Consider the following 23,673-nt stretch of genomic DNA (forward strand, 5'->3'; position numbering starts at 1 on the left):
CGTGGGCTGGGGCCGCACCCCATCTTTCGTAGGTGTTTGCTGGTTGTTTTGCAGATTAGTGAGGCTGGGGCAGAGCGAGCCCACGCCACCGAGCTGCTTGGATCCATTGCTGCCACCCCACCTGGTCTTCGTCCTGTGCTTTGTGTACTGCTCCCAGGTAGGGGTGCTCTGTAACTGGGGCTGTCCTGCTTTGGGGGGGGGTCTGTGCTGTTTGTCTCTCGATTCCCAGCTCTGCTCGAGGGAACTTTTTACCGATGACAACACTGACTGTGAAAAAGGGCCTCACTGCTGGCTAATATCACCCAGCCACGGGCACTCACTGCTCACAGCCCCAGCAGGGCTGCGTTAGCCCCCACCTGGAGCCCAGCTATTGCCCCCCAGCAGAACAAGTGCTGCAGTTGGGTGTCAGAGCCTGAGCTCACTTGCTACATTTTCAGATGAACTGTTGTCTCTGGCATCCTGTTTGTTTCTGGGGCAGGACGCGGGCGTCTGCTTTTGGCTGCTGCTCTGGGCAGCTGCAAGCGTGGCAGAAATAGCAGAGCAGGGGCGGTGCTGCCCGGCTGCCACCCGAGCGATGGGGATGGAATCACACTGAGGCGGCAGGGCTTTATAACACTGGCTCCGTGTTTATTTCTTTGATCGGTTTCCAGCCCTTCCATCGGTGCGAGGGCTGCTGAGCCGTGGTTCTGGCGGGACATCCCATCCCACAGAGCTGTGGGATCAACCACAGGTGAGGATGAGGTTGACTTTTTGCTGCCGTTCCTGCAGAGCCGTTTGCGGCTGTGTGAGGTGATGCTGTCAGGCCTCCGATGCTGTGGGAGACGGGGAGTTCTGACCCCCAGAACGGAGCAGACATCGCAGGCAGGGATATTCTGTATGGGCAGCTGCCGGTGCGTGAGATTAAAGACTTTAATTAGCGAGGAATGGAGTAATGAGGAAAGGGAAGTGCGGGGCTTCGTGCTGGCCCTGAGCGCGGCCCTGACTCACCGCAGCCCTCGGCCTTCCACCTGCGGAGCGCTGTGGCAACGCGGGGCGGGCCTCGAGGCCAGCACGGGAGCTGTGTCCGCACCGCAGGCCTCGCCGGGTGGCTGCTTAGGAGGCCCGAGGTCACCGGGCCCGGAGATGCCGGCCGTGCCGAGCGGCCCCGAGCCTCGCCCTGAGCTGTGGGCCTGGGGCGCTCGGTGCCATGGCAACAGCAGCGGGAAAAAGGGGCGGAGCCCGCGCTCCGTCGCGATTGGTGCAAGCTGCCGTCACTCAAGATTCCGGATGGGCGGCTGGCTCCTGTACGTCGTTTCGTTGGTAGTTGGAGCTGTCGTTCGGTTAGGGCCTCGCGCTCCGTTGGGCTAGCGACCCGTCATTCATCCGCGCGGAAGGCGGTGCCGTTGTGCCGGTTTCTCCTCCCCGATTGGTCCGCCGGACACAGCTCTGGGTCCAAACCGCTCTTTTCGCTCTCCGATTGGTCTCTCCGCCTGCCCATCCGCACGGCGACAGAGGCGGGAGCGTCTCCTCCGCACCACCTCCTATTGGCCCACCGCTTCGTCCCGCCTCCTATGGGCGGGTGCCGATTGGCGGAGGCGCCGCGGGAGGAGGTGTGAAGAGGAGGAGGGGGAGGGCGGGAGCGGGGCCGGCGGCGGCGGCGGCGGCGGGGCTGGGAGCGATCGGCGGCGGCGAGCGGGTAGCGGCGGGCGGGGCCGGCGGCGCGGACGGAACGCGGGGCCGCGTCACGGGGCCTGAGAGCGCCTTAAAGGGCCCGGGGCGGGGCGGCGGGGGAGGCCGGGCCCGGCGGGGCCTCACGCGGGGCCGCCGTGCTGCGGGGAGAGCTCGGCGGGGCCTGGAGGGGCGGCGGCGGCGGCTGTGGGGGGGGGCGGCGGTCGGCAGCGGGAGCCCCTCGTGGTGAAGTTGACGCAACGGCCTAAGAATAGCGCGGGGCGGGGCGGCTCCGTGCACCCACCGGGCTGCGGCCGGGCGGGGCCTTCCGCGTTTCCTCAGCGCCCCCGGTTCGGTTTCAGCTCCCGGAAAGGTCCCGAAACGCGGCTCGGCAACTTCGGATCTGCCCCGTACGGAGCTCCGCGGAGAACGTAGGGGAGCGGGACGGGCCGTCCCGTGCGCTGCATGTGGGCACCGCGGGCAGTAAGTGGAGGGAGCGAGGAAAAGGGGGTTGGGGGGGGGGGGGATGGATTTCCCGGGTCTGTGGGGACGCTGAGGTGGGATCCGGAGGGTTCGGAGCTGGAAAGGAAAGCTGGATTCATCCCCGAGCCGAAGGGATTTCCACTGGGAAGTTTTATTGCAGCGCTCTGCTGTAACTCCGACTCTGAAAGTGTTGCTTTATTTTGTTTAAAAGTGGGGCAGGGGAAGGAGCGACCCGAGAGACCTGTTGTGAGCTGGATCCACCTGCTGGCTCCTTGTCAGTTGTTTTGTTTTGTTGTGTTGCTTTTTTTTTGCCTAACCTTCCACCTGTTTTCTTTTTCTTCTCCTCCAGAAATGCTTTCTCTGAAGAAATACTTCACGGAAGGCCTCATCCAGTTCACCATCCTGCTCAGCCTGATCGGCGTTCGCGTGGACGTGGACACCTACCTGAACTCCCAGCTCCCCCCTCTTCGGGAGATCATTCTTGGCCAGAGCTCTGCGTACACCCAGACCCAATTTCACAACCTACGCAACACCTTGGACGGGTATGGCATCCACCCAAAGAGCGTAGACCTGGACTATTACTTCACCGCTCGCAGGCTGCTGAACCAGGTGAGGGCACTGGACAGATTTCAAGTGCCCAGCACTGAAGTCAGTGCCTGGTTGGTGCACCGTGACCCCGACGGCTCCGTGTCCGGCACCCAGCCCAGCGCCGGCATCGCCCTCGAAAACGGCGGTGCTCTGCAGGATGGCAACGGTCCTGATGGTGCTGTGAGGGAGAACGGGGCTGAGCAGGGCTTTGGGGAAGAGCTGGAGGACCTGGGAGCTGTGGCTGCCCCAGTGAACGGGGACCTGACCAAAGAGGTAGGCGGCTCCTTCTTTATGTCTCGCCTTGGGGGGCGGCCTGACGTTGGCTTCTTTGCTGGCTGTTGATGTGAGTTTGGTGTTTTGTGTGTGCTGTGTGACGAGCACGTGGCCATGGGAATGGCGTGGGGCCGAAGCACAGCGTGCTCCTGAACTCTTGCTGTACGCTCAGGGTGCTTTTCCACTTTTGTTTGCTGTATTCTTGGTTGGAAAGTGATACTGAAAGGTGAGGAAGGGGCCTGGGGTCGGCGTTTCAGCGCGTGCACAAAGCTTTGTGTTGTGAAACCCGTCAAATAACGCTGGGAAATAAACAGGCATTGGGTAACAGCCTCATCCCAGGTGTCAGCGGGGTGGTTGGGTTACTTGGCTCTGGAGTTCATCCAGCTGAGACGTTTATAGCTTGGTTTTCATCAGAGAGGGGTGGGGAGAGGTGAACTGGAAAGTGGTTTATTTTTTCTGTCTGTCTGAGCATAACCTTTCAGATGTTGTGATGCAATCGGTCCCTGCTAGGAGCTCCTCTTTTTTTTTTTTTTTTTTCTTTCCTTTCCTTTTTGGCGCTGGTCTCTTTGTCACGACCTGTTCAGCCTCAATATCTCCCCAGCCACGCGTGGGTGTTGGTGCTGCTTGGCTCTGTTGGGCATTCCCAGCGTTGCTGCTGTTGTCTCGTGTTCTGAACTCAGTCAGGAGCCGGGTTGGGATGCAGCCCATTGCTCCCCATCCCCTGTGGGCACCTCGAGCTTTGTCACATGGTTTTAGCACAGCAGGAGGCAGGAAACCACGGAAGGAGAGCAGTTGAACACGTGCAGGCAGGAGGGACGGTGGCCGTGGTCGCTTTGGGTCGAGCTTTGCTGCGGTTGAGCAGCGCTGTTGTAGGATGTGTGAGTGTGGAGGAGTCACTCAGGCAATGGGAGGAACTGGCAGTGCGGCGCCAACGTTCGCATGTCTGGCTCCTGGCCTGATAACTGAGAGGTAATTCCTGTGCGTGGAAAGAGGGAGGACTTTGACTTGCTTCCTGTAAGGCCACGTGTGTGGCCGTTCCCTCCCAGCTGCTCCTTGGCCGTGCTGTCCCCATGTTGGAGCACTTGGGCTCTGCCCACCTCCCACCCCCATTCCCTGCCTGCTGCCCCACAGCCCCCAGTGGCACCGTGAGGAAACCCCACAGACTGTAGGGATGGTGCTGCCCACAACTGCTTATTTTTGGTGTCTTTGTCTGGAACCTTCACTCCCTGCTCGCCTGCAGGCTCGGTGCCGGCTGCAGAGCTGGAGCTTTCCTCCCGCGGGGTTGCAAACTCAGGGTTTGTGCTTTTGCTCGACTCCCCCGTGGCTTTAACGCACTGCAGGCGTCTGGGGCAGGACGCGACCTTGTGCAGGGAGCAAAGCTGCCTTCCCGATTCTAGAAGCTGGCGCCGCGCTCTGTGGGCGCTGAGCTGAAGGTGGGGCTCCTTTTGCCCCAGCAACTCCCGGTGGTGGCCGAGCCCCAGGACGAGGACCGGCGGCAGCAGGGCTGGGGGGCGCCGAGCAGGACGCCGACCCCGGCGGAGGGGTGAGGAGTGGGGGCTCCGTGCTCCGCGCTGGGCAACCGCTGTACCGTCAGCCCCGGGCAGGAGGGGCCCGGGTTGGGCCGGGCGCGGTTCTCCCGTTGTCGGCGCGGAGCCGAACGAAGGTGGAGCGGCCCAAGGTCACAGCAGCCGTCCCTGCGCGGGGCCCGGAGCCGCCGCCGCGCCCTATAGGCCGATCTGATAGGAAGACCGCAGGCGGAGGGGCCTCGTGGCTGCGGCAGGCCCAGGGGTGGGGGTTGGGGGGCGGCCCCAGGCGGTGCCGCAGCCGGGGGAGGCAGCGCCCGGTACCGGAGCGCGCGGCGCGGGGCGGCGGCGCTGCGCCACGGCGGGGGCGCGGCCCTGCAGGAAGGCGCGGGCCGGTGGGCCCCGCGGCCGCCGATTGGTGGAGAGGGCAGCCCCCAGGCGGCGCGGATTGGCTGAGGCCTCCGCCCGGGCGAGAGGCGGGGCGTACGGTGGGGCGCGGCCGCCCATTGGTCGGGCGAGGCGAAGGGGGCGGGTCCCGGCGGCGCCGCATCCCGGCGGGGCGGGGGGAAGGGCGGGGCCCGGCGGCGCCGCAGCCAAGGTAACGGCGGGGGAGGGGCGGGCGGGGCGCGCCGCAGCCCGGCCCGGGCGGGCGGCGGCGGGACCGGGGCGGGGCGGGCGGGGGCTGCTGCCGCCGCCGCAGCGGGGCCGCGGGCACCTGTGGCCGCTCGGGGCGGAGAAGCGGCGATGCGTGCTCGGCGCCGCTCCCCGGCCTGCCCGCCCCGCCGCCCCCCGCGGGGACCATGAGCGCGGCGCCGCGGCCCGGGCGGCAGCGGGGGCCATGAGAAAGGTACCGAGCCGGGGAGGGAGGGAGGGAGAGAGGTGGGGGAGGGCGGTGCTGCAGGGCCGGGCTGCGGCGGGGCGGGGGCGGCTGTGCCCGGAGGGGGGGTGGGGTGGGGGAGCGGCACCGTGGGGGTCCCCAGGGTGGGGGCGGCCGCTTCGCAGCTTCGCACCCCCCCTCCCCCCGGGTGCGGTCGGGCTCCGGGCGGGGCGGGGCTGCGGGCGCCCGGTGGCGGTGCTTCTGGTTGCATCAGGTGGGCGCCGATGCGGGTATTTTTTTTTTTTTTTTTAATTTTTTTTTTAATTTTTAATTCTAATTTATTTATTTATTTTATTCCCCCCCCTCCCTCGCCTTCCCCACCCCCCCCCCCCTCAACCGGCGCACTCCTCCCCTTATGCAAATGGCCGGGATGGCACCACGGGCTGATGCAAGCTGGCCACGGCGCAGCCACCGCCGCGACATTGGCCCGAACGCCTCCTGCCCTGCGCCGCCTGCACCGGGCCGCCCCCGCCATGGGGCGCGCGTCCGCACGGCCCTCCCGCAGAGCCGCCCCCCCCGGGCTGCGATGGGCAGCGGCCGCCGCGCCCCGCAGGAGCCGAAGGAATGGTGCGGGGAGGCGGTGGGAAAGGGGTGGGCCGAGGGGTCCGGAGGGGCCCGTGCTGAGCGATTCCGTGTGCGTGCGTGTGTCTTTCAGGACATCGATTTGATTGACATCCTGTGGAGACAGGACATCGATCTGGGCGCCGGGAGAGAGATTTTTGACTACAGCCACCGGCAGAAAGAGAGCGAAGTGGACAAAGAGCTGAGCGATGGGAGGGAGCGCGGGGACGGCTGGAGGAGCGCGGGAGGACAGGTCACCAATAGGAACCTGCTAGTGGATGGCGAGACCGGGGAGAGCTTCCCTGCGCAGGTAACGGAACGGCTGGCATCCAGCACAGCTTCTGCTGAGCTGCACTGCCGGCTCAGGGCCCCCTCCAGCCCCAACCCGGTGCTGGGAGCACCTCGGAAGCATTGGGTGGGGCCTCTGGCTCTTTTTTGGATGCGCTGTAATGAAGCTGTGCTGTAGGAGTTTGTTTTTCCATCGCCTCCCTCCTAATCCCGAGGCTTGCGTTTCCCATCAGGTGCCTGGCGTGGAGGATCAGACGGCCCTGTCCCTGGAGGAGTGCCTTAGGCTGCTGGAGGCCACCTTCCCTTTCGGGGAGAACTCAGAGGTGAGCGAGGATGGGGTTGTGGTGGCGCTTGTACCCCTCATCGAGAGCGCAGGGCTGGCAGTAAATTGGGTTAGGCTGTTTAAGGAGGCTCCAGGCATCGTGCCTGCGAAAGTAGCAGCGGGGGGAGGGTGTGGGGTGGTCACAATTAATTAAAGACTTCTGGCTTTGCTTCTAATTAGTTCATAGCGAACTGCGGAGGAATAACTGCAACCGCTTTGCTCTGAACAAAGGAGAAGCGATTGCCGGCGTGGAGGTGGAAGGGCATTGGGGCTGGCTGCCTCCCTGGCCGCGGCTCATCAGCTGGGGACTGACTGTGCCTCACGTGGTTCAGTTTCCAGCTGCAGATGTCTCCACCCTAAGCGAAGCTGTGCCCAGCGAGAGCCGGCCTGCGGGCATCCAGAGCAGCCTGCTGTCTCCTCTCCTCCCAGAGGCCGAGTCGCCCTTCGATCTGGAGCAGCAGTGGCAGGACCTCATGTCTATCATGGAAATGCAGGTCAGAGCGCCCTGGGGTGGCAGCTGCTGGTGCTGGAGGGGTGGCAGTGGGAAGGGGGTTTGCCCTTCTAGGCGCACGTTGTCGCTCAGCTGAGGTTAGAGAGGTGCGGTGGCCGCTCCAAGCGCCCGGCTCCTGGACAACGGCGGTTGGAGGTCTGGCACAGCAGCTTTGGTTTTGCCACAGCCTGTGCGGTGACATTGAGCGCCCGTGTGGATGTTGCTGGCAGCGTCTTCAATCTCCCGCAGCTGGCGGGTGGTGCTGGGCTGACTGGAGATGCAGCTCCTTCCACAGGAGCAAGAAACGCCGTTGTCTTTGGTGGTGAAGGGCAGTGAAAAGGCAGGGCCTGGACGTGGTTGATTTGCTGATCTGCTTCGTGTCTCTTGCAGGCAATGGAAGTGAACGGCACGACCGCTGAAACCCTTTACAACGGCACGAGCGGAGACCTGCTGACTTCTAACTACAACCTCGCCCCAAACACTCCCATCAATCAGAATGTCAGCCTGCATCAGGCCTCTCTGGGCAGCTGCTCACAGGACTTCTCCCTCTTCAGCTCTGAAATTGAAAGCCCCTCCATGGGCGGCAGCTCAGCGCTGCTGCAGCTGGCGCCGGACAACTCCACCGGCCTCAACACCACCTTCAGCTCCACCAACTTCAGTGGGATCTTCTTCCCCCCGCAGCTGAACAGTACGGTCAATGAGACGGCGGGCCCCGAGCTGCCCGACCCGCTGGGCGGCCTTCTGGATGAAGCCATGCTCGATGAGATCAGCTTGATGGATTTGGCCATCGAAGAAGGTTTCAACCCAGTGCAGGCCTCGCAGCTGGAAGAGGAGTTTGATTCTGACTCAGGTCTTTCTCTGGATTCTGGCCACAGTCCCGCTTCCCTTAGCAGCTCAGAAGCCTCTTCCTCTTCTTCTTCCTCCTCTTCCTCCTCCTCCTCCTCTTCCTCTTCCTCCTCATTTTCGGAGGAAGGAGCTGTCGGCTACAGCTCAGACTCTGAAAACGTGGACTTTGAGGAAGCGGAAGGGGCGGTTGGGTACCAGCCTGAGTACAGCAAGTTCTGCCGCATGAGCTACCAGGACCCGGCGCAGCTCCACTACTTGCCTTACCTGGAGCACGTGGGCCACAACCACACCTACAACATGGCACCGGGGAGCCTGGATCCCGAGGAGCCCAAGCTGCCCAGCGTGGGGAAGAAGAGCAGCAAGGAGAAACCGTCCGAGTTCCTGGATAAGCAGATGAGCAGGGATGAGCATCGAGCCAGGGCCATGAAGATCCCTTTCACCAACGACAAGATCATCAACCTGCCCGTGGAGGAGTTCAACGAACTGCTCTCCAAGTACCAGCTGAGCGAGGCGCAGCTGAGCCTCATCCGAGACATCAGGAGGCGAGGCAAGAACAAGATGGCTGCCCAGAACTGCCGCAAGAGGAAGCTGGACACCATCCTGAACCTGGAACGCGACGTGGAGGACTTGCAGAGGGACAAGTCCAAACTGCTCAGGGAGAAGGTGGAGTTCCTCAAGTCCATCCGCCAAATGAAGCAGAAGGTGCAGAACCTCTACCAGGAGGTGTTCGGCCGGCTGCGCGATGAGAACGGCCAGCCCTACTCCCCCAGTCAGTACGCCCTGCAGTACGCCAGCGACGGCAGCGTCATCTTGATACCTCGCACCTTGGCTGACCAGCAGGCCAGGAGGCAGGAGAGGAAACAGAAGGACCGCAGGAAGTGAGGGAGGCACGCGGGAGGAGTGGGAGAATCGCTCAAGGTAGAACTGGAGAAGGGCTGAGCCTGGAAGTGCTTAGAGGAACTTTCATGCCTTCTTATCCAATATATCTTCTGAATCGTGACTGCTGCCGGTCAGTTGTGCAGGAGGGACTGCGGCCGAGCGCTCCCTGTGGGGAGGGACGGGGAGGAGCAGACAGTGCACTGGCGAGCCCAGCACCTTCCACAGCCTGGAATCCTTTGAGCGCAGGAAATCAGCTGGCATCACTGGTGGGGAGATCGGCGGAGGCGGAAAAACTACTGTTAGGAACTGGCTTTAAATAAGAAAAGAGATTTAAGCAAATGAACTTAAAAACCAAGCGATAGGAGAGACGTTTTTCTGAACTTCCAAAGTTCTGTGATTTCAGGTAGTTGTTTTTTTTTTTTTTTCGTTTTTTTTTTTTTTTTCCCGTTTTTTTTTTCTTTCTTTTTTTTTTTTTTTTTTTTCCTGAACCAGTTTTGACATCAGTGTGTGTGATTCAACCCCGACTTAATTCCAGATTAGCCACCATCCCTTTCTAGATCAGACCAGTGCACGCATGGCGCCACGAGCGGCGCGGCCTTCCGTTAACCCTTCCGGCTCCGTGAGGAAGCTCGGGGAGGGCTGTGCTGCTTTAGGGCATGGAGCCGGAGCCCTGCAGGGGGATGGAACTGGGAAGGGTTAACAGGAGCAGAGCGCTGTGCATCCCCACCACACTCACAGAGCACGTCACTGCCGTCACTGCCGCGCAGGGCCGCTGTGCAGGAGGGCAGCAGCCCGCATGCAGCCGCTGTCTTCTCCTCCTGCCTGGCTGAGGAAGCTTTGGGGGCCACGGGGCGGCTGTGCGGCAGCAGGGGCAGCACGCAGAGCCGTGGGCTTGTCACTTATAGAACTAGACAGCTGTTAGGATTCCTGTTTCTTAACCGTGCTTTGATTTGATTTGATTTTATTTTTTAATTTTTTTTTTTTAGGGCTTCCGCCCTGTTTTCCCTATAGGGTCTAGAGTGCTTGTGTTGAGTAAAAGGGAGAAGCCCGAACGTTCAAAGCTGCTAATTGTTCTCTTTGCCATAAAGATTCAGTGTAACCGTGTGATCACATTATAGGATTCTCTTCTGTCCCTAGGTGTTGGTCTGACTTCCTTTGTTTTAAGGAGGGGGGTGGGGGTAGTGCCTTGATCACTGTTGGTCTCCTCCATGGAGACGATCCTAGAAGCTGTATTTACAATATAGCACAGCTGGGAGTGACTTTACCAGCAACTGAATAGCTTAAAATGGCTTTCCTAGCCAGTCCTGTGCATGTGATACGGGCTGAGGGTGCAGCACTGAGGGGGACGGCGCTGAGGAGGTGCGGGCAGCAGCTCTGCAGGGAACCCGGGGGTGCCGGGGGGGGTGGGGGGGAAAAGTGATGCTGCTGGGGGCTGCCAAGGAGGAGGTGTTGGTGTGGGCATGTGAACAGGCTGCGGGGAAAGGAGCTGCATCTCAGGGTGAGGTGTGGGGAAGAGCCGAGGGCTGCCTGCTGCCTCTGCGGGCCTTGCGCAGGGCTCTGCCGTACCGCGCTCCTGAGATCCAGCAGCTTTACTTACGCGTGAGATGAAGCACAAGGGATGGAGATGTTGGGTGTTGGGGAGGTTGGAATGGAGCCCTGAGTGTATGTTTTAAATTATTTTCCTCTTAGAAACTTTATTTTAATGATCTGTGACCTGTCAGGGAAAGAAGAGAGATTGTGTGAGCACAGGACAAAAAATAAAATGGCTTATTCACTGTACAGGCCTTGGTTTCGTGTATTTTCTTTTTTATTTCATTTCTGAAGCTGAAAGACATTTGGGAAACTGAAGAGCCTCCCTGTGGGGGCTGTGGGGCACAGCTCCCAGCTCTGTGGTGCTCTGTGGGGAGCGGGCACTGCTGCTGTCCCAGCCTGTGGGTGTTCCTCAAAGGCAGCAGCAGCCACCCCATCATTGCCAGCAGCATTTCCCCCACCTGGCCTCTAGTGGGGGCAGTGTTGGTACAGAGCTGGGTTCCCAAATCCATTAGGAACCACCAACTGAGCCCATGAACCAGAGGAGGCTTGGGCAGCAAGGTGCTGCAGTCCTTTGGCAGAGCCCAGCAGCAGCACTGCGTTGTACCCAAAGGGAGGTGAGGTCCTGCTTCTATTGGGAACTTCATGGGGCCACTATGATTTTCCGCAGACTGACCTCCCCTGATCACAGGAGGGCATGGCTTCGTCTCCCTTTTGCTGGGCACTGAGGCCAGGGCAGCTCCACCTGCTCCCAGCTCAGCCCAGGGCACTAAAATAAACTATGAGGTTTTTCCAGCCTCTTCCTGGGCCCCAGGGCTGTTTATCACCCCAGGCTGCTGTTAGGCTCTGGGAACCAGCTCCAAGCATTCGCCTTCCCCCCCCCCACTGTCCTCCTTTTCAGGGGTCTCCATGGCCTGGCTCCTGCCATCCCCCCCATTCTTGCTCTACCCCAGCCAGCAGCCCTGCTCTGCCTTCAGCTGACAACGCTCCCGGTGCAATCCCTGCCTGCAGCCTCTCCCCCAGCCTTTGGGGCAGCACAGGGCCGGCGCTCGGTGCATCGCTGTCACATCCTGGCACTGTCAGCAGCGTGGGCTGCCTGCCAGCACAGATCAGGTGGTGAGCAGACCTTTCATTTTCCAAGGCAGGAAGCATTTAGCCACCAGCGGGGCCTCCTGCCTCTGATCTCGGCCAGAGCCCCGGCTTTGAGGAGTGCTGGGCTGCCCCCATCCCCGAGCACTGAACCCGCCGCCGCGACCCAGCACAGCTCCCAGCACACAGAGAGCTGGGCTCAGGGCCTCAGGAGGTGATGCTGTGCCCCATCAGGAGCCCCACATCCTCCAGACTCCTGCAGCACTCAGCTTCCAGCCCCCCGTGGCCATCAATCAGCCGAGAGCCTCTCCGAGGAGCTGCAGCCTCCTTACGTTCAATTAAGTGGACGTTCCCTCCTTCCAACTCCAGTGATTAACACCAGTTTAATTGCCGCTGCTGCTGGCTACCAGTACAGGGAAGACATTTCAGCACAGCGCTGCGAACAGCCCGGATTTCAATGGGCTGCATAGTTTTGCAGGCACTGGCAGAGCAGCTGAACACCACCCAAAACCTCAGCGCTGCTCCCTGCTCTGTCACGCACCCCGTGGAAGCTGGAAATCGCATGCCAGAAAGCCCCGTCCTCCTCTCAGTGAAGCCAAGGGCTGTGCTGTGGCACTGAGAGCCAGGGGGCCGAGCAGAGGGGCACAGCTTTCCCTTCCTCCAATCCTGAAGGCTGCAAGCTCTTGCATAAGGCCAAGAACAAAGCAACGCCATTTCCATCTTCAGCCACCAGAATCAGCGGCAGAGCTTTAAAAATCACAAAAAAACCCCCGTCCATAAACACAAAGAGACAACGTCTGCTTCACATCCCCACCAGAAGTGCAGGAAAGGGCACTCACCCGCAGCGCAGCCAGCCGGGTCCTGGCCAAGGAGCTCACGCAGCATCTCCTTCCATCACCCAGGTCCCACATCACAGCTATGCCTCTCGCCCTCAGGAACCTCCTCGACTCAGGCCTTTAGCTACCAACCTCTCTGCCACGACTCTTCTGCAGTCACAACGAATAAGACGCAGCCGTGGGCTGCTGCACAGCTCCAGTCGACACCTAGATGAGAGCCGGCGGGCAGCTCTGACCTCGTTCAGCGCCACCAGGCCTGAGTTCCCCTCCTCACTGCTCTACACCGAGCTCACGCACAGAGAGCTGGAGGAAGGAGCAAGGTTGAGAAGAAAAAAATCAGCATTATAAATCTAAAATTTTATTGAGACCAAAAAAAACGGACAGAGCTCGGTATGAAGTTAAAATCCAAACACGTACTTTACATTTCAACAACGTTTTCACAGAAACCTAAACACATGCTTTTAAAAAAAGGTTTGTACAATGCAAGTCTAGATACATACCACCCTACAAGGAGGTGCCAGGAGTCTGGTGGGGCTCATGATCCCAGACATGAAATAAGTCATTATTTGTAATAAACTGGATTTAAAAAAAAAAAAAAAACCCTCTGAAGGTTCAGGGTTACTCATCTGGCTCTGGCACCAATGTGTGGCCTCCTAAAAAACAATCACTTGCAATGGGAGAATATGGAATTTTTTTTTTTTTTTTTTGTGCTGCTCGTGGTTTCCTCTCTCTCCCATGTGATAAATGTGAAGGGGTTCCCAGTGCTGCTGGCTGGACAGTCAAATTAAGGTGGGAAAAGGAACGAATGGTCACAAGTCTCCCTCCCCCCCCCCCCGGTTTTGACAAATAGCACCTTGTGATGGAAAGAAACAAAAAAAGGTAGAAAGGCTTTGAAGGGGTTAAGATGCATCCCCAGCCCACCCTCCCACCTACAATGCGTGTGTCAGTAGCTGGCAGTTCTGCTGCAGGACAATACCTATCACAAGTCTCCCCTCACCCTCCCTCCCCCTCCCCCCCGATACCAACTGCTCTGAGGGTTTTGAGGACCTCGGCTCCAAAGATGTGGACATTCACAGTCTCAGGCTCACGTCAGCCTCCCTGTCTCCTTAGTTCTGGCATCAATACTGGGCTCTTATTTTTGTTTCCTTTTTCTTTTTTTTTTTTTTTTTTCCTCCTTTTCTGAATTCAGGTTCTAAAAAAGACCTGGAAATGATCTGGAACGTCGGTCACCAGACCTCATCTCCCTCCCTCCCCGATGAAACAAGAAGACCAATTGCCCCACATCCCATCCCCCCCCCCCCCCCCCCCCCCCCCCCCCCCCAAACACCCCCAGACCGATACAACCAGTAATAGCGAAAGAAAAACAAAACAGAACAAAAATGAAACCAACAACAGAAAACAGAAAACCAAAACGATAACAAAACATTTAAAAAAAAAAAAAAAAAACAACAACAAAAAAAAAAAAACAACAAAACAAAACCAAAAACCTACACGCATGCTACGCCGTAAAAATGCAGAGTTAACACTATTGGGAAGAAGGCTGTGGGTTGCTGAGATGGTCTTTGAAGATTGAGCAGTATCCATCTGCACTCCTTGTCCCCAGCCCACCCATCACCAGTGACAGTCCTTCATGGAAGGGGCTTTGCTTCCTCTCCCACAAGCTGCCAAATGAACAGCCTGGAAATCCCATGCCCCCCCCCCCCTCCCCTTTCCCTAGACCCCCCCCCCCTTCCCTCCCCCCCCCCCCTTCCCTCCCCCCCACCCCCCCCCAAAGTGAGCCGGGCTGGTTTGAATCTGTACACAGCATGAAGCTGCATAAAGCAGCGGAGCAGCTGCAGGGCACAGAAACCATACTGGTCTCTTCAAAGGGCATCTTCTCCAGCCATCTCTACGCTCCCGACTGAGCAGAGCTGCGTTTTCCCCCTCTCGCTCAAACCCACAGTTCAGATCTTTATACAAAGGCTGGCCAGGGCGGGTGCCAGGGTTTAGTTCTTGTCCTCTTTCTTGTCATCGTCCTCTGAGGGGTAGGAATGCCATGTCAACCTCTCCTCATAGAACGAGATGACCACCTGGGGGCACTTGATGTTGGCTTCCTTGGCGGGGACCAGGTCGGCCTCGTCAGAGTTCTTCCTACAGGCCAGAGCAGAGGAGCAAATTAGGGGGCTGCAGAGGGAGGTGGAAGAACTGGAGAGAATTCGAAGAGCTGGAAAACTGAGGTGTCCTCAGGCAAATCCTTCCTGAGCGACTCTGGTGCAGAGAGAAGCAGCACGTGAGCCCTCAAAAGCAGGCTGTGTTGTCAGGTGTGGGGACAGCAGCCACATCAAAACTGCAGCCCTTCCCCAGCTACTCCATACTTCTGAGACAGTGCAAGAGCAAGTGCTTCCTGCACCTTCACCTGCCTGGTTTGGCTCCCAGCTGCACCAGCACCAAGCCCTGTTTCCCTAGAGCTGAAAGGGTCACGGCTCTCCTTGGGATGTGGCCTTCTGCAGCTGTGGCCCGTGCCACGACATCACACCCCTCTCTCTCTCTCCCCAAGCTCGCGCCTGCTGCAGGGGGGCATCTTAAGAGCCACGCAATCCCAAGGGCCCTACCTGCTTCTTTCACATCCACGTTAGCCTCAGCGCAGAGGGTCACCTCAGGCAGCAGCGCCATCGTGAGAGATTTCGTGCCAGGTAGCAGGGACTCCCCAGGTGCAGGTCCTTCCCTCTCTGGCACAGAATAAGCGAAGAAATGACAGACACAAAGACACACTCACCACTTCATCAGGAACATGAGCTCCCCGCTGGAATCTGTGGCACCGATGATCCGCTCCGGCTCAAAGCCCCGGGCAAAGCCTCGTGGTTTCTCCGACTGCAAGAGACAAGTTTCCACTTGTAGCATCGAAGGGTGAAGGGTCACAGCCCTGCTGCAGGCCACACAGACGCACTGAGGGCTGCTCAGAAAGCCTCTGTGCATCAGATGCTTGGACTGCAACGACCGAGGCCAGCAGGCGCTGAGCAGACAGCTCAGGTGTACACCAGGGGGGGACCTGGGGCCCCTGGGCAGTCCAAAGCCACAAGCAGAGGATCTGATTTCCGAGGCACAGCTGCTCAAACTTTTGTGCTGGCCGAGATTCAGCAGCTCCCAGGATGCAAACCAGACCGCAGAGCCTCTGTCTTGTCCTTTTTCCATGAGCATCCTGAGAGGGAGGCTCCCTGCTCTGCCCTGCTCCCTCTCTCGGAGGCAGCAGGTAACCCCTGCAGCCCATTTTACCCCTGCGGCTGCTCACGAGAAGCCGTGGCTCCACATTATTTAGGTTCAAAGATTGACCTCTCAGTTTAGTGCTAGAAGCAGCCCTAGATTCTCGTAGAGGCCTGGCTCAGAGAGCAGCTCACGCCTCCTTCCAAAAAAGCTGCAGCTTTTCAAAAGCTCTCCAGCTGTGCCTCGCTCATCTGGAATAGTCTCCCCTCTGTGCAGAACCATTTGACTGAGGTTTCAGAGCACGGCTACTCCAGTGCTGGACACTGAGCCATATCCAGAGCTAGGGAGGTGAGTACAGAAAGCCCACGCTGCCTCACCTCCTCCTTCTTCTTCTTTGGTTTGCTCTCCTCCCCTTTGTCCTCCGTGTCAGACTCTGCTTTGCGTTTGCTCCCCTCAGACTTCTCACTCTCGTGTGCAGTTTTCTGGGACTGAAGGAACTCTGCAATGAGGTCTGGGCAGTCGAGGTTCTCCTCTGGCTCCCATGTGTTATCTTCACTGGAATCAAAACCAGCAGTTTAATTTACAGACAGAGACAGACAGAAAGTCCTGACACCAGATCAAGTGGAGATGCTGAGAGAAGCAGCAGGATTCTGTGCCCTCACCCCACGAAACAGATAAGGGCGGTGATGCCAGAGGCCAGAGCAGTTGTTTCTCTTTTCATCTGTCTGCTTGCTTCACACTCCATTGAAGGGAAGGAAGCCCCACGTACCACCATGGCACTGCACAGTTAATCCGTGAGACAGAAGCAGGACTTTCTCACCTCGGCTACGCTCACAGAGCTCCAATTAGAGCTGGTGACACTCAGTACCACCTTCTCCATCACTACCCTCACCCTGAGCCTGTCAGCTCCATTTTGCAGACAAGGAGAGGCCCTGTGAGCAAATCATTTCTGTCTCACGCCTGATCCAAGTCTCCCCTCTTTTAGATTAAAGCCCCCTCAACCCATCACTATCAGAACAGGTAAAAAGTCAGCCTCCCTCTTGCTTACTTACTCGGAGAAGCCTTTCCATTTCAGCAGATATTCCACCTTGCCCTTCACCACCCGTCGATCCAGGACCTTCTCCACCACATACTCCTCCTCTTCTTCCTCTAAGACCTCTTCTACTTTCTTCTTGTTCTGTTTTTTTCCCATTGTGCTGGCCAGTTTTTCAGCTTACGGGCGACGCTGCTGAAAGGGGAAAGAAGATCACAGGCGTGTGTTAAGGACAGGTTTGCCTTTGCAAGGCAGCAGAAGTATACATTGTACCCAGCTTTGCCTCTGTGTAACCAGCACAGAAGGCTCTTTTAGAGGAAGCAGGCACTTACAAAGCAGGAAACACACAAAGCCCTTCCACTCATCTCAGCTCTACCCCGTCCTGAGCTGTGGAAACCATGTGCAAATCCACACGGCAGCGGGAGGGAGAAAGCACACTGCTGACATTAATTTAAAGTTAATAAACAGTTAATCCAAGCTAAACAAAAGTCACAGTCCCTGATCCTGAGCTCCCCACGTTCTTTTCTTCGGTGTTTTCATGTATGTGCACTCTAGGATGTTCATCCAGCTCCAAAGTTTTTCTTCTCCTTATCTCCAGGGCACACAAACAGCCACAGAGCCACAAGCCCAGAGCTGGTGGGAAGCATCTGAAGCACTGCAGGGTTTGCAGGATGCTCTGACCCAAACCAAGGCCATTCCCTGCACAAAGGAATATGGGAGTGCTGTCCTCAGATTCAAAGACTGCCCAAAGGGTCGGGAGGTGGTGAGCATTGCCAGCCCAGGTCACCAACACCGAGTCACTGTCACTGCTCTGTCACCAGGACTGAACCTCCTGGTCCCGGCTCTGCATTCCATGAGGACTGATTGTCACCCACCCACCTTGCTGAACAGCTGCCCAGAGCCTTCCTGGCCTAACTGCTTTGTTCCGGTAAGAAATGCTTTTTCTGCCAAGCAAGATGACTGCCGAGCTGGTCAAACATTAGCAGCCCAAAGACTTTATTTGTGCCGCTCAGGTGAACGCTGTACAACGCATTTCAGCTTGACAAGAATCTATGCCAGTTAGTTTACACAGCAAAACAAGAATCCTGCAGATCTACGCTAACGGAAGATGTCAGAGTTAAGAACAATCTCGGCTCTCAGCTGAGCGAGCTGCCTTTGTACAAGATGTTGCCGAGTTGAGCAGCTGCCATTAAAGCCCCATTCAAAGGAAAAGGCTCAAAAAGGAGCCCCACAAAGCCCACAACATGAACGACACCAGAAACCCCAACAGAGAGGACAGGAGGGACCCAGCCGAGGCTCCAGACCACCCTGTCTGTGCTGCTGTCTCACAGACGGGCCCTAAGGGCAGCCAAGGAGCATGGAAAAGCACAGAGAAAGCAGCACTTCTCCTTCTGGCACGCACTGCACTCAAATGTTTGGATTTTGGACCTCGCTGCTGCTCGGAGCACACACTGTGCAGAGGATGGGCACCGAGCTGCTGGCGAGCCAGGCAGAACAACAGCCCTCCTTCAGCACAGGGCTCTGCTGCTTTGCGCTTACCTGGTGGTTTCAGAAAGAGAGGGGTCAGCACCAGAGCAGGCTGGAGATGGAGACAAGGGAAGAGCTTGCTCTGCTGCCTTACAGAGCTGCAGCATCCATCAGAAGAGATGAAGCCTGCTCTGAGTGCTGTGTGAAGCCATGAGAAGTTCCCCAGCCTGTAAAGCCCAGCAGCTGGAGCAGTGACAGGGACATTCCCACTGCAGGGGCACGGCTACCACAGGGCTCCTTTATTAAATACCACAGCACACCCAGCCCCCAGGGATACACAGATTTCCTGCCCCGTTCCTGGGGGAGGGGAGCAGTAAAAGTTGGGAACAGCTTGCTGAAACGAAGCTGTACAACATCATGTAGCAGAAAAGCTTTTCCCTGCCCTGCTCCCAGGCTAAGGCAGAGCCAGATATTCACTGGGCATTGACTGGACGCTGGGTGGAGGCGAGCCCAAGGCTGTGCAATGCAACAAGGCGAAGCTGCCAGCGCCTGCAGGAAGCCAGGCTCGAGTTTCACTCTGGAATTCCTCTGGCAGCTCCTTCCTCCCCTTCGCCCCCGCGGGGAGGAGGATCCTCCCCGCACTGAGGCACAACCTGTATGTGGAGAAAAGGGCCCGCAGGGGTGAGATCCTGGGGTTCCCTGCTCCCAGCTGCAGCCAAAGGGATCTCAGTCACAAACGCTGCAGTTGTCGCCTTGTTCTTAAGGACCTTGGGATGCTGAGTTAAGGAGCCCGAGTTCCCTGGACCACAGTCTGTAAGAGGCACAGGAACCAGAGCTGGGAGTGAGACAGGCAGAAACGGAGAAAGCAGGAAAGCCACAGAGCAGCACAAGCAGTGCCGTGCCACAGCTCCATCATTACAGGAAGGGCAGAGAAGATGCAAATGCGAGGCCAGGAGCACTTGCAGAAAAAGCAGGCCAGCAGCAGAGCCCAGGAGGCCCGGTGGCTCCGGGGCTCCACGCAGCACAGCACATCTGCAGCCTGCAGCAGGCAGGCGATGCTGAGCCCCAGCACAGCAGCTGCTGCAGAGCCTGGCGTTGCAGAGGCGAGCTGCTGTGCAGGCCTTTCGCTGCACTGCAGTCAGGGAGGCTGAAACACGACAAAGGGATTCGGCAAAGATTGCAGCCTTTGCATGAGGGCATTTCAAACCCTGCCTGTTTTCTTGATTCAAAACAAGCCACAGGCACACAGAGCACGGCTTGGTTTGGGGTTGGAGGGGAACGCAGCGGAGGCAACAGACAGCAATCGTGGGGACATCGCTCATGGCCGCAGGGTTTGGGGCTGGATGATCCCACCCCAAGAAAGTCTCATGAAGTAGCACACGTTTCCTACGTTCAACTTCAATTTTCCCTCACTTAACGCGTGAAAAAGTTGGTCTACACTGAAAAACAGGACCATCCTGAGTCCAGCAATCCTGCACTAAGTCCTTCTGTTTTCATTTGCCACTTCTTACCTAACGTTCAAGGCAAGGCTGAAATCCTTTGTGAAAAGGAAAGCAGAGCAGTGAAAGATCGCAAGAATGACTCCTTGGTCTGCAGCTAATAGGAAAAGCACCCGACACACCTAAGGCACTCGAAAAGAATTCAAAGCCCAGTAAAAGGGCAGGAAAAAAGAGGCCCAGCGTGAAGGTGTGCACAAAAGCCTGCTTTATAGGGACAGGAATAGCAGGCGGAGGAATGAGAGCTTGGCTGACAGCATGGACCAGCACAAAACTCTGCTCACTGCACTTCTTGGGGCGGTAGGGAATGGAACTGATGCTGAGAGGCTGCCGAGGGAGAGCTGCTGCCTTTGCAGTGTGCCTCGTGCTCATCTTTTCAGTAGGGAGCTTAACAAAAGGAGAGCCAAGAAAAATAACGTGGAGACCCAGAGGTTGGGTCTGAATACAGCCCAGTTCCAACAGCTGCACCTTAAAGGATGAGCAGTTCAGCTTCGCTTTAACGAGCTCTAAGCTTTAAACATTTCCTCCCTTCTGCCTTTCTCAAACTCGGCCGGGATCTCTCGTCTCTGTAAGGACTTACAAACACTCCAAGTTTATTCTGCATGTGTCAGGGAAAGGCAGCAGGCACCGTCCTGATGAAGTGGGAAGCAGCACATGAAACCTTCCACACTCCAGAACCTGAACACAACAGAAAACACCTCCGGAAAGTCCGAGTCAAAGCTCAAGGCTTCGAGCAGAGATCAAACTAAAGGAAAGCCACAGCCTTTGAGCTCGGCCACATCATTTCCAGTTAAGTTCACAATCCAGGAGAGAACGTTATCTCTGGATTTAAGAGAAAAACACACACAGCTGGGATATCATAAGGGAACTTGAGCTACAAACCCCATCCCATAGACAGGGATTCCACGGTTTAGTTGGCAAAGGCAGACAGAACCCCGGGGGCCAAAATCGGAGGGTGGGAACACAGGGCCGCGTTCCTCCTCTCCTCTTTATGCAAAGGGAGGAAAGCATTACCGCAATATCTTCGGTTTTAGGATGGGAGCTGATGGCTTCAGGCTGCCGTTGGGTACCGGGAACAACAACTTCTCAGCAAAAGCAGCGAGGCACAGACAGCCCACGGAGGTGGGAGCGTCCCCACGCCTGGAGGAGCTGCAGCACGGCGGGGATGTGGCACTGATGGCCGCGCTGAGCAGCACGGTTGGGATCTGGGGGCTCTTTTCCAATCGTATCGATCACCGCACGGACCCCAGGTGTTCACAGCAAACACCGCCTCGATTCCCACCCCCACCTGCCGCCCGTCTCTTAAAGCAACACAGGATCTTCGCAGTGCCCGAACGCTCCGGGAGGCGCCGCTTCCCGCCACAAAACCCCGCCGCTTTTCGTTCTTTCAGCTTCACGCAAACAACGCGTTTGAAAACTCAACGCCCGCCCCAACCGCAGCGGGTCCGGGTCCACCTCCTCCTCTTCATCCTCCCATGGGGGTGCGAACCCCCTCTGGCCCCACATCTTTGCTCTCCACAGCCCAACCCCCCCCCCCCACGCTCCGAACGCGGCTCCTCCACACCGCCCCCCCCCCTTAAATCTCCACACCCGTTGCCGCCCACCCCGCTCCGTTCCGTTCAGGCCCCGCTTTGTCCCCGCGCGGCCCCGCCTCGCTCGGTTCCCCCCCCCCACCTCAATCACCGCAACCCCTCACCCCAACGCCGCAACGGTAACCGCGGCCCGGCCCCGCGCACCTTGCACAGCCCCGCCAACGGTTACCGAAGGGAAGCGGCCTACGGGCGGGCAGGGGCCGGCGCCGCGGGCCTGGCGCGCTCCGTCTGCCTCCGTCGAACAAAAGAGCCCGGCCAGCCCCAGTGCCCGCCGCGCCGCGCCGCGCATGCGCCGCGACCCGCACCCACCGCGGTGCACTATGGGAGATGCAGTCCGCCGCCGTTAGATACGGGAGTTGCCGCGAGGCATCGTGGGAGGTGTAGGCCCTCGCTGACGTCGGCGCGAACTACAGCACCCAACATGCACCGCGCCGGCCGGAAGAGGAAGTGCAGCTCGCGGTATAAGGCTGCCGCGCCGCCGTGCGGTTTAAAGGGGCCGCGTCCTGCGTGAGGAGGTGAGGGGGGTCCTGAAAGAGGGAGGGGCGGATCTGGGTGTAACTGGGACGCTGAGCTCTGTATGGGGAGCCCGGCGCGGTAGGGGGGAAGTTGTATGGCTTGTTTTTGGGGCTGAGGCCTTGAGAGGGAGAGGCCTCCGAGTTCGTGCCGGTGCCCCGCAGCCCCGGATCGCGACCCCCGGGGTGCAGTGGGGGTAACAGCGGCTCCCCCTGAGAGCCCTTAATTCGGATCTTATGCAAAAGCCCCGAAAGAGGATTTGGCATAACTGCTTAAAGCTGCCCCCCAAAGCTGCCTTCTCCCTTTGGTTTATCGAGTGAAGACCGATTAACTCTGAATCGAGCTTAAATGAGATTATTTGATGCTCGGTGTGAAAGTGTGGCCGTGAGACACGTGTGGGTTCCCTCATGGGAGCGAGCAGCAGCGGCCTCGTGCTGTGCCAGGCCTGGGGCTGTGCTCGGTCCTGCTCTGCCCACGGGCAGCACTGGGCCCTGTGGGGCTGCAGGGACCCCTCCCAAGGCAGCCCTGTCGCCCCCCAGCTTTGCCCATCCCATCCATGGAGCAACGGCCCCCAGCTGTCCTCTGCGGTCTCCAATCTCCTATAGCTGAGCAACCCAGCCCCTCTTTTCTGCTATTCCGTGAGGACTGTTTTTACTCTGTTCTCCTCTCCCCGTTTTTGCCCTGGAAGCAGTGGGATCGCAGCTGCCTGGAGAGCTGAGCGCCCATTGCTGAGCCCAGCAGGGTGACTGGTAGCACGTTTTCTGCCCTCAGTGCCCAGGGGGAGGATTGCATGCACTGAAATGCTGTGGGATTTTTTTGGCAGGTTCCCCTCACTCTCCCCCTTACAGCTCAAACTGGAAACGGCGGCAGCAGCAGCAGCAGCAGCAGCCTGACCCAGCCATAGTGAGAGCTGTCACTGTGAGATACCCCAGGTCTGCCTGCACTGGGCCTGGAGCTCCTGCTCTGTGCCCTCAGCTCTTCTCTGCTGTCCATTCACACCTTCTGTGCTCTCTGCATTGGATCAGACGAGTGAAATCTTGCAAACCAGTGGAGCCAGATTTTTGAAGCGTGGATCGTGGCTCACCCCTCCCCTTGTCCTGGCTAAAATTAGCTCAGCCTTCAGAAGAGCTTTGCTTCACAACCCAGCGGATAAATAAGGGCTGAGCTCGCAATGCTACCCAGCACTTGGCAGCTCCCGTGGCCTAAAAGGCAAAGCTCCAGGAACTGGGAACAGGTGAAGGGTTGCTGTGCCTCTCTGCTCCGCGTCCCTCAGGAGCCAGGGCTGTGTCCTCAGCCTCAGGTTCATCCCAGGGGCTCCAAATGCCTTGCACAACAAACAGGAGAGGTGAAACCAGGACACGTTTGGTCTGCTAGCTCCCCCTGATGAGCTCTCCTGCTCTGTGTGGTCCAGACCAGGAAGGGACGCTTGGATGGGTTGGTTTGTGCTGTTATGGAGTGTGGGGACTGTCTGTCCTCTCTCTTGCTCGCGGCGCTGGCATCGTGTCTGTGCTATCATTGCAAAACAGGGATTACTGCAGGAGAATGCAGTGGGGCAGCAAATCAGCTGGGGGCCTAGCAGTGCCCCAGGGATGTGGTGGAGGAGGCAGCAGCTCATGGCAAAACTCAGCAGGAGAAATGAGGGCACCGTGGGGTGCTGGGGAGGGTGGGAGCAGAGCAGGGAGGGCAGTGAGGGCGAGCGGTTGCAATTGCAGGCACGACGTCCAACCAGAGGGGGAAATCGTGGTCTGGAGTTTGCTGCTTATTCAGTTGAATTGTGAAAGAGCTGAGAGGAGCGGCGTTGTCTGTGTCTGGTGCTAATGGGAGACGTGCTGGGGCAGCAGCAGGAACTGGGCTGATCTCAGGGAGAGGAGCAGGCTCATCTGGCAGCGGGAGGATGCTGGCTGGGAGGTGGCTGCTTTGCTTGTGCTGGGCAGGCAGCAGGGGGAGGCTGGTGAGAGGAGGAAGCTGTGATCAAAGCGGGGTTCTTTCCTTACCACCTGAACAGGCAGCACTGGTGTTTCAGTGCAGAACTGCCATGCAGTGTGGGGAGGGGCTGGGCTCTTCCATCCTTTTCTCCTATGGAGCTACAAGGAGAAGAGATGCTGCATGTCCCAGTTCTGGTCATGGAGCAGCCTCCAGCATCCCCCAGCAGCAGCATGA

The 23,673-nt window shown here is 58.4% G+C and overlaps 2 protein-coding genes across 4 annotated transcripts; one reads left to right on the forward strand and one right to left on the reverse strand.

The window, feature by feature from the left end:
- Positions 1–2,481: 2,481 nt before the first annotated feature.
- NFE2L1 (NFE2 like bZIP transcription factor 1) lies at positions 2,482–8,780 on the forward strand (the record flags this gene model as incomplete). Of its 3 annotated transcripts, none has more annotated exons than XM_079546972.1 (5): positions 2,482–2,991; positions 6,047–6,262; positions 6,474–6,563; positions 6,895–7,056; positions 7,443–8,780. In XM_079546972.1, the coding sequence occupies 5 exons, from the start codon at positions 2,482–2,484 to the stop codon at positions 8,778–8,780; spliced, it is 2,316 nt and encodes a 771-aa protein (XP_079403098.1). The 3 variants fall into 3 exon arrangements, with proteins under 3 accessions (XP_079403098.1, XP_079403099.1, XP_079403100.1); XM_079546973.1 differs by having other exon boundaries at positions 6,080–6,262; XM_079546974.1 differs by lacking the exon at positions 6,474–6,563.
- Positions 8,781–14,217: 5,437 nt separating this feature from the next.
- CBX1 (chromobox 1) lies at positions 14,218–16,604 on the reverse strand (the record flags this gene model as incomplete). The annotated part of the gene is made up of 4 exons (XM_079547123.1): positions 14,218–14,362; positions 14,988–15,082; positions 15,790–15,967; positions 16,465–16,604. The coding sequence occupies 4 exons, from the start codon at positions 16,602–16,604 to the stop codon at positions 14,218–14,220; spliced, it is 558 nt and encodes a 185-aa protein (XP_079403249.1).
- Positions 16,605–23,673: the final 7,069 nt, after the last annotated feature.

The sequence above is a fragment of the Tetrao urogallus genome, assembly GCF_951394365.1.
Source record: "Tetrao urogallus genome assembly, chromosome: 26".
In the NCBI taxonomy this organism is placed as follows: Eukaryota; Metazoa; Chordata; class Aves; order Galliformes; family Phasianidae; genus Tetrao; species Tetrao urogallus.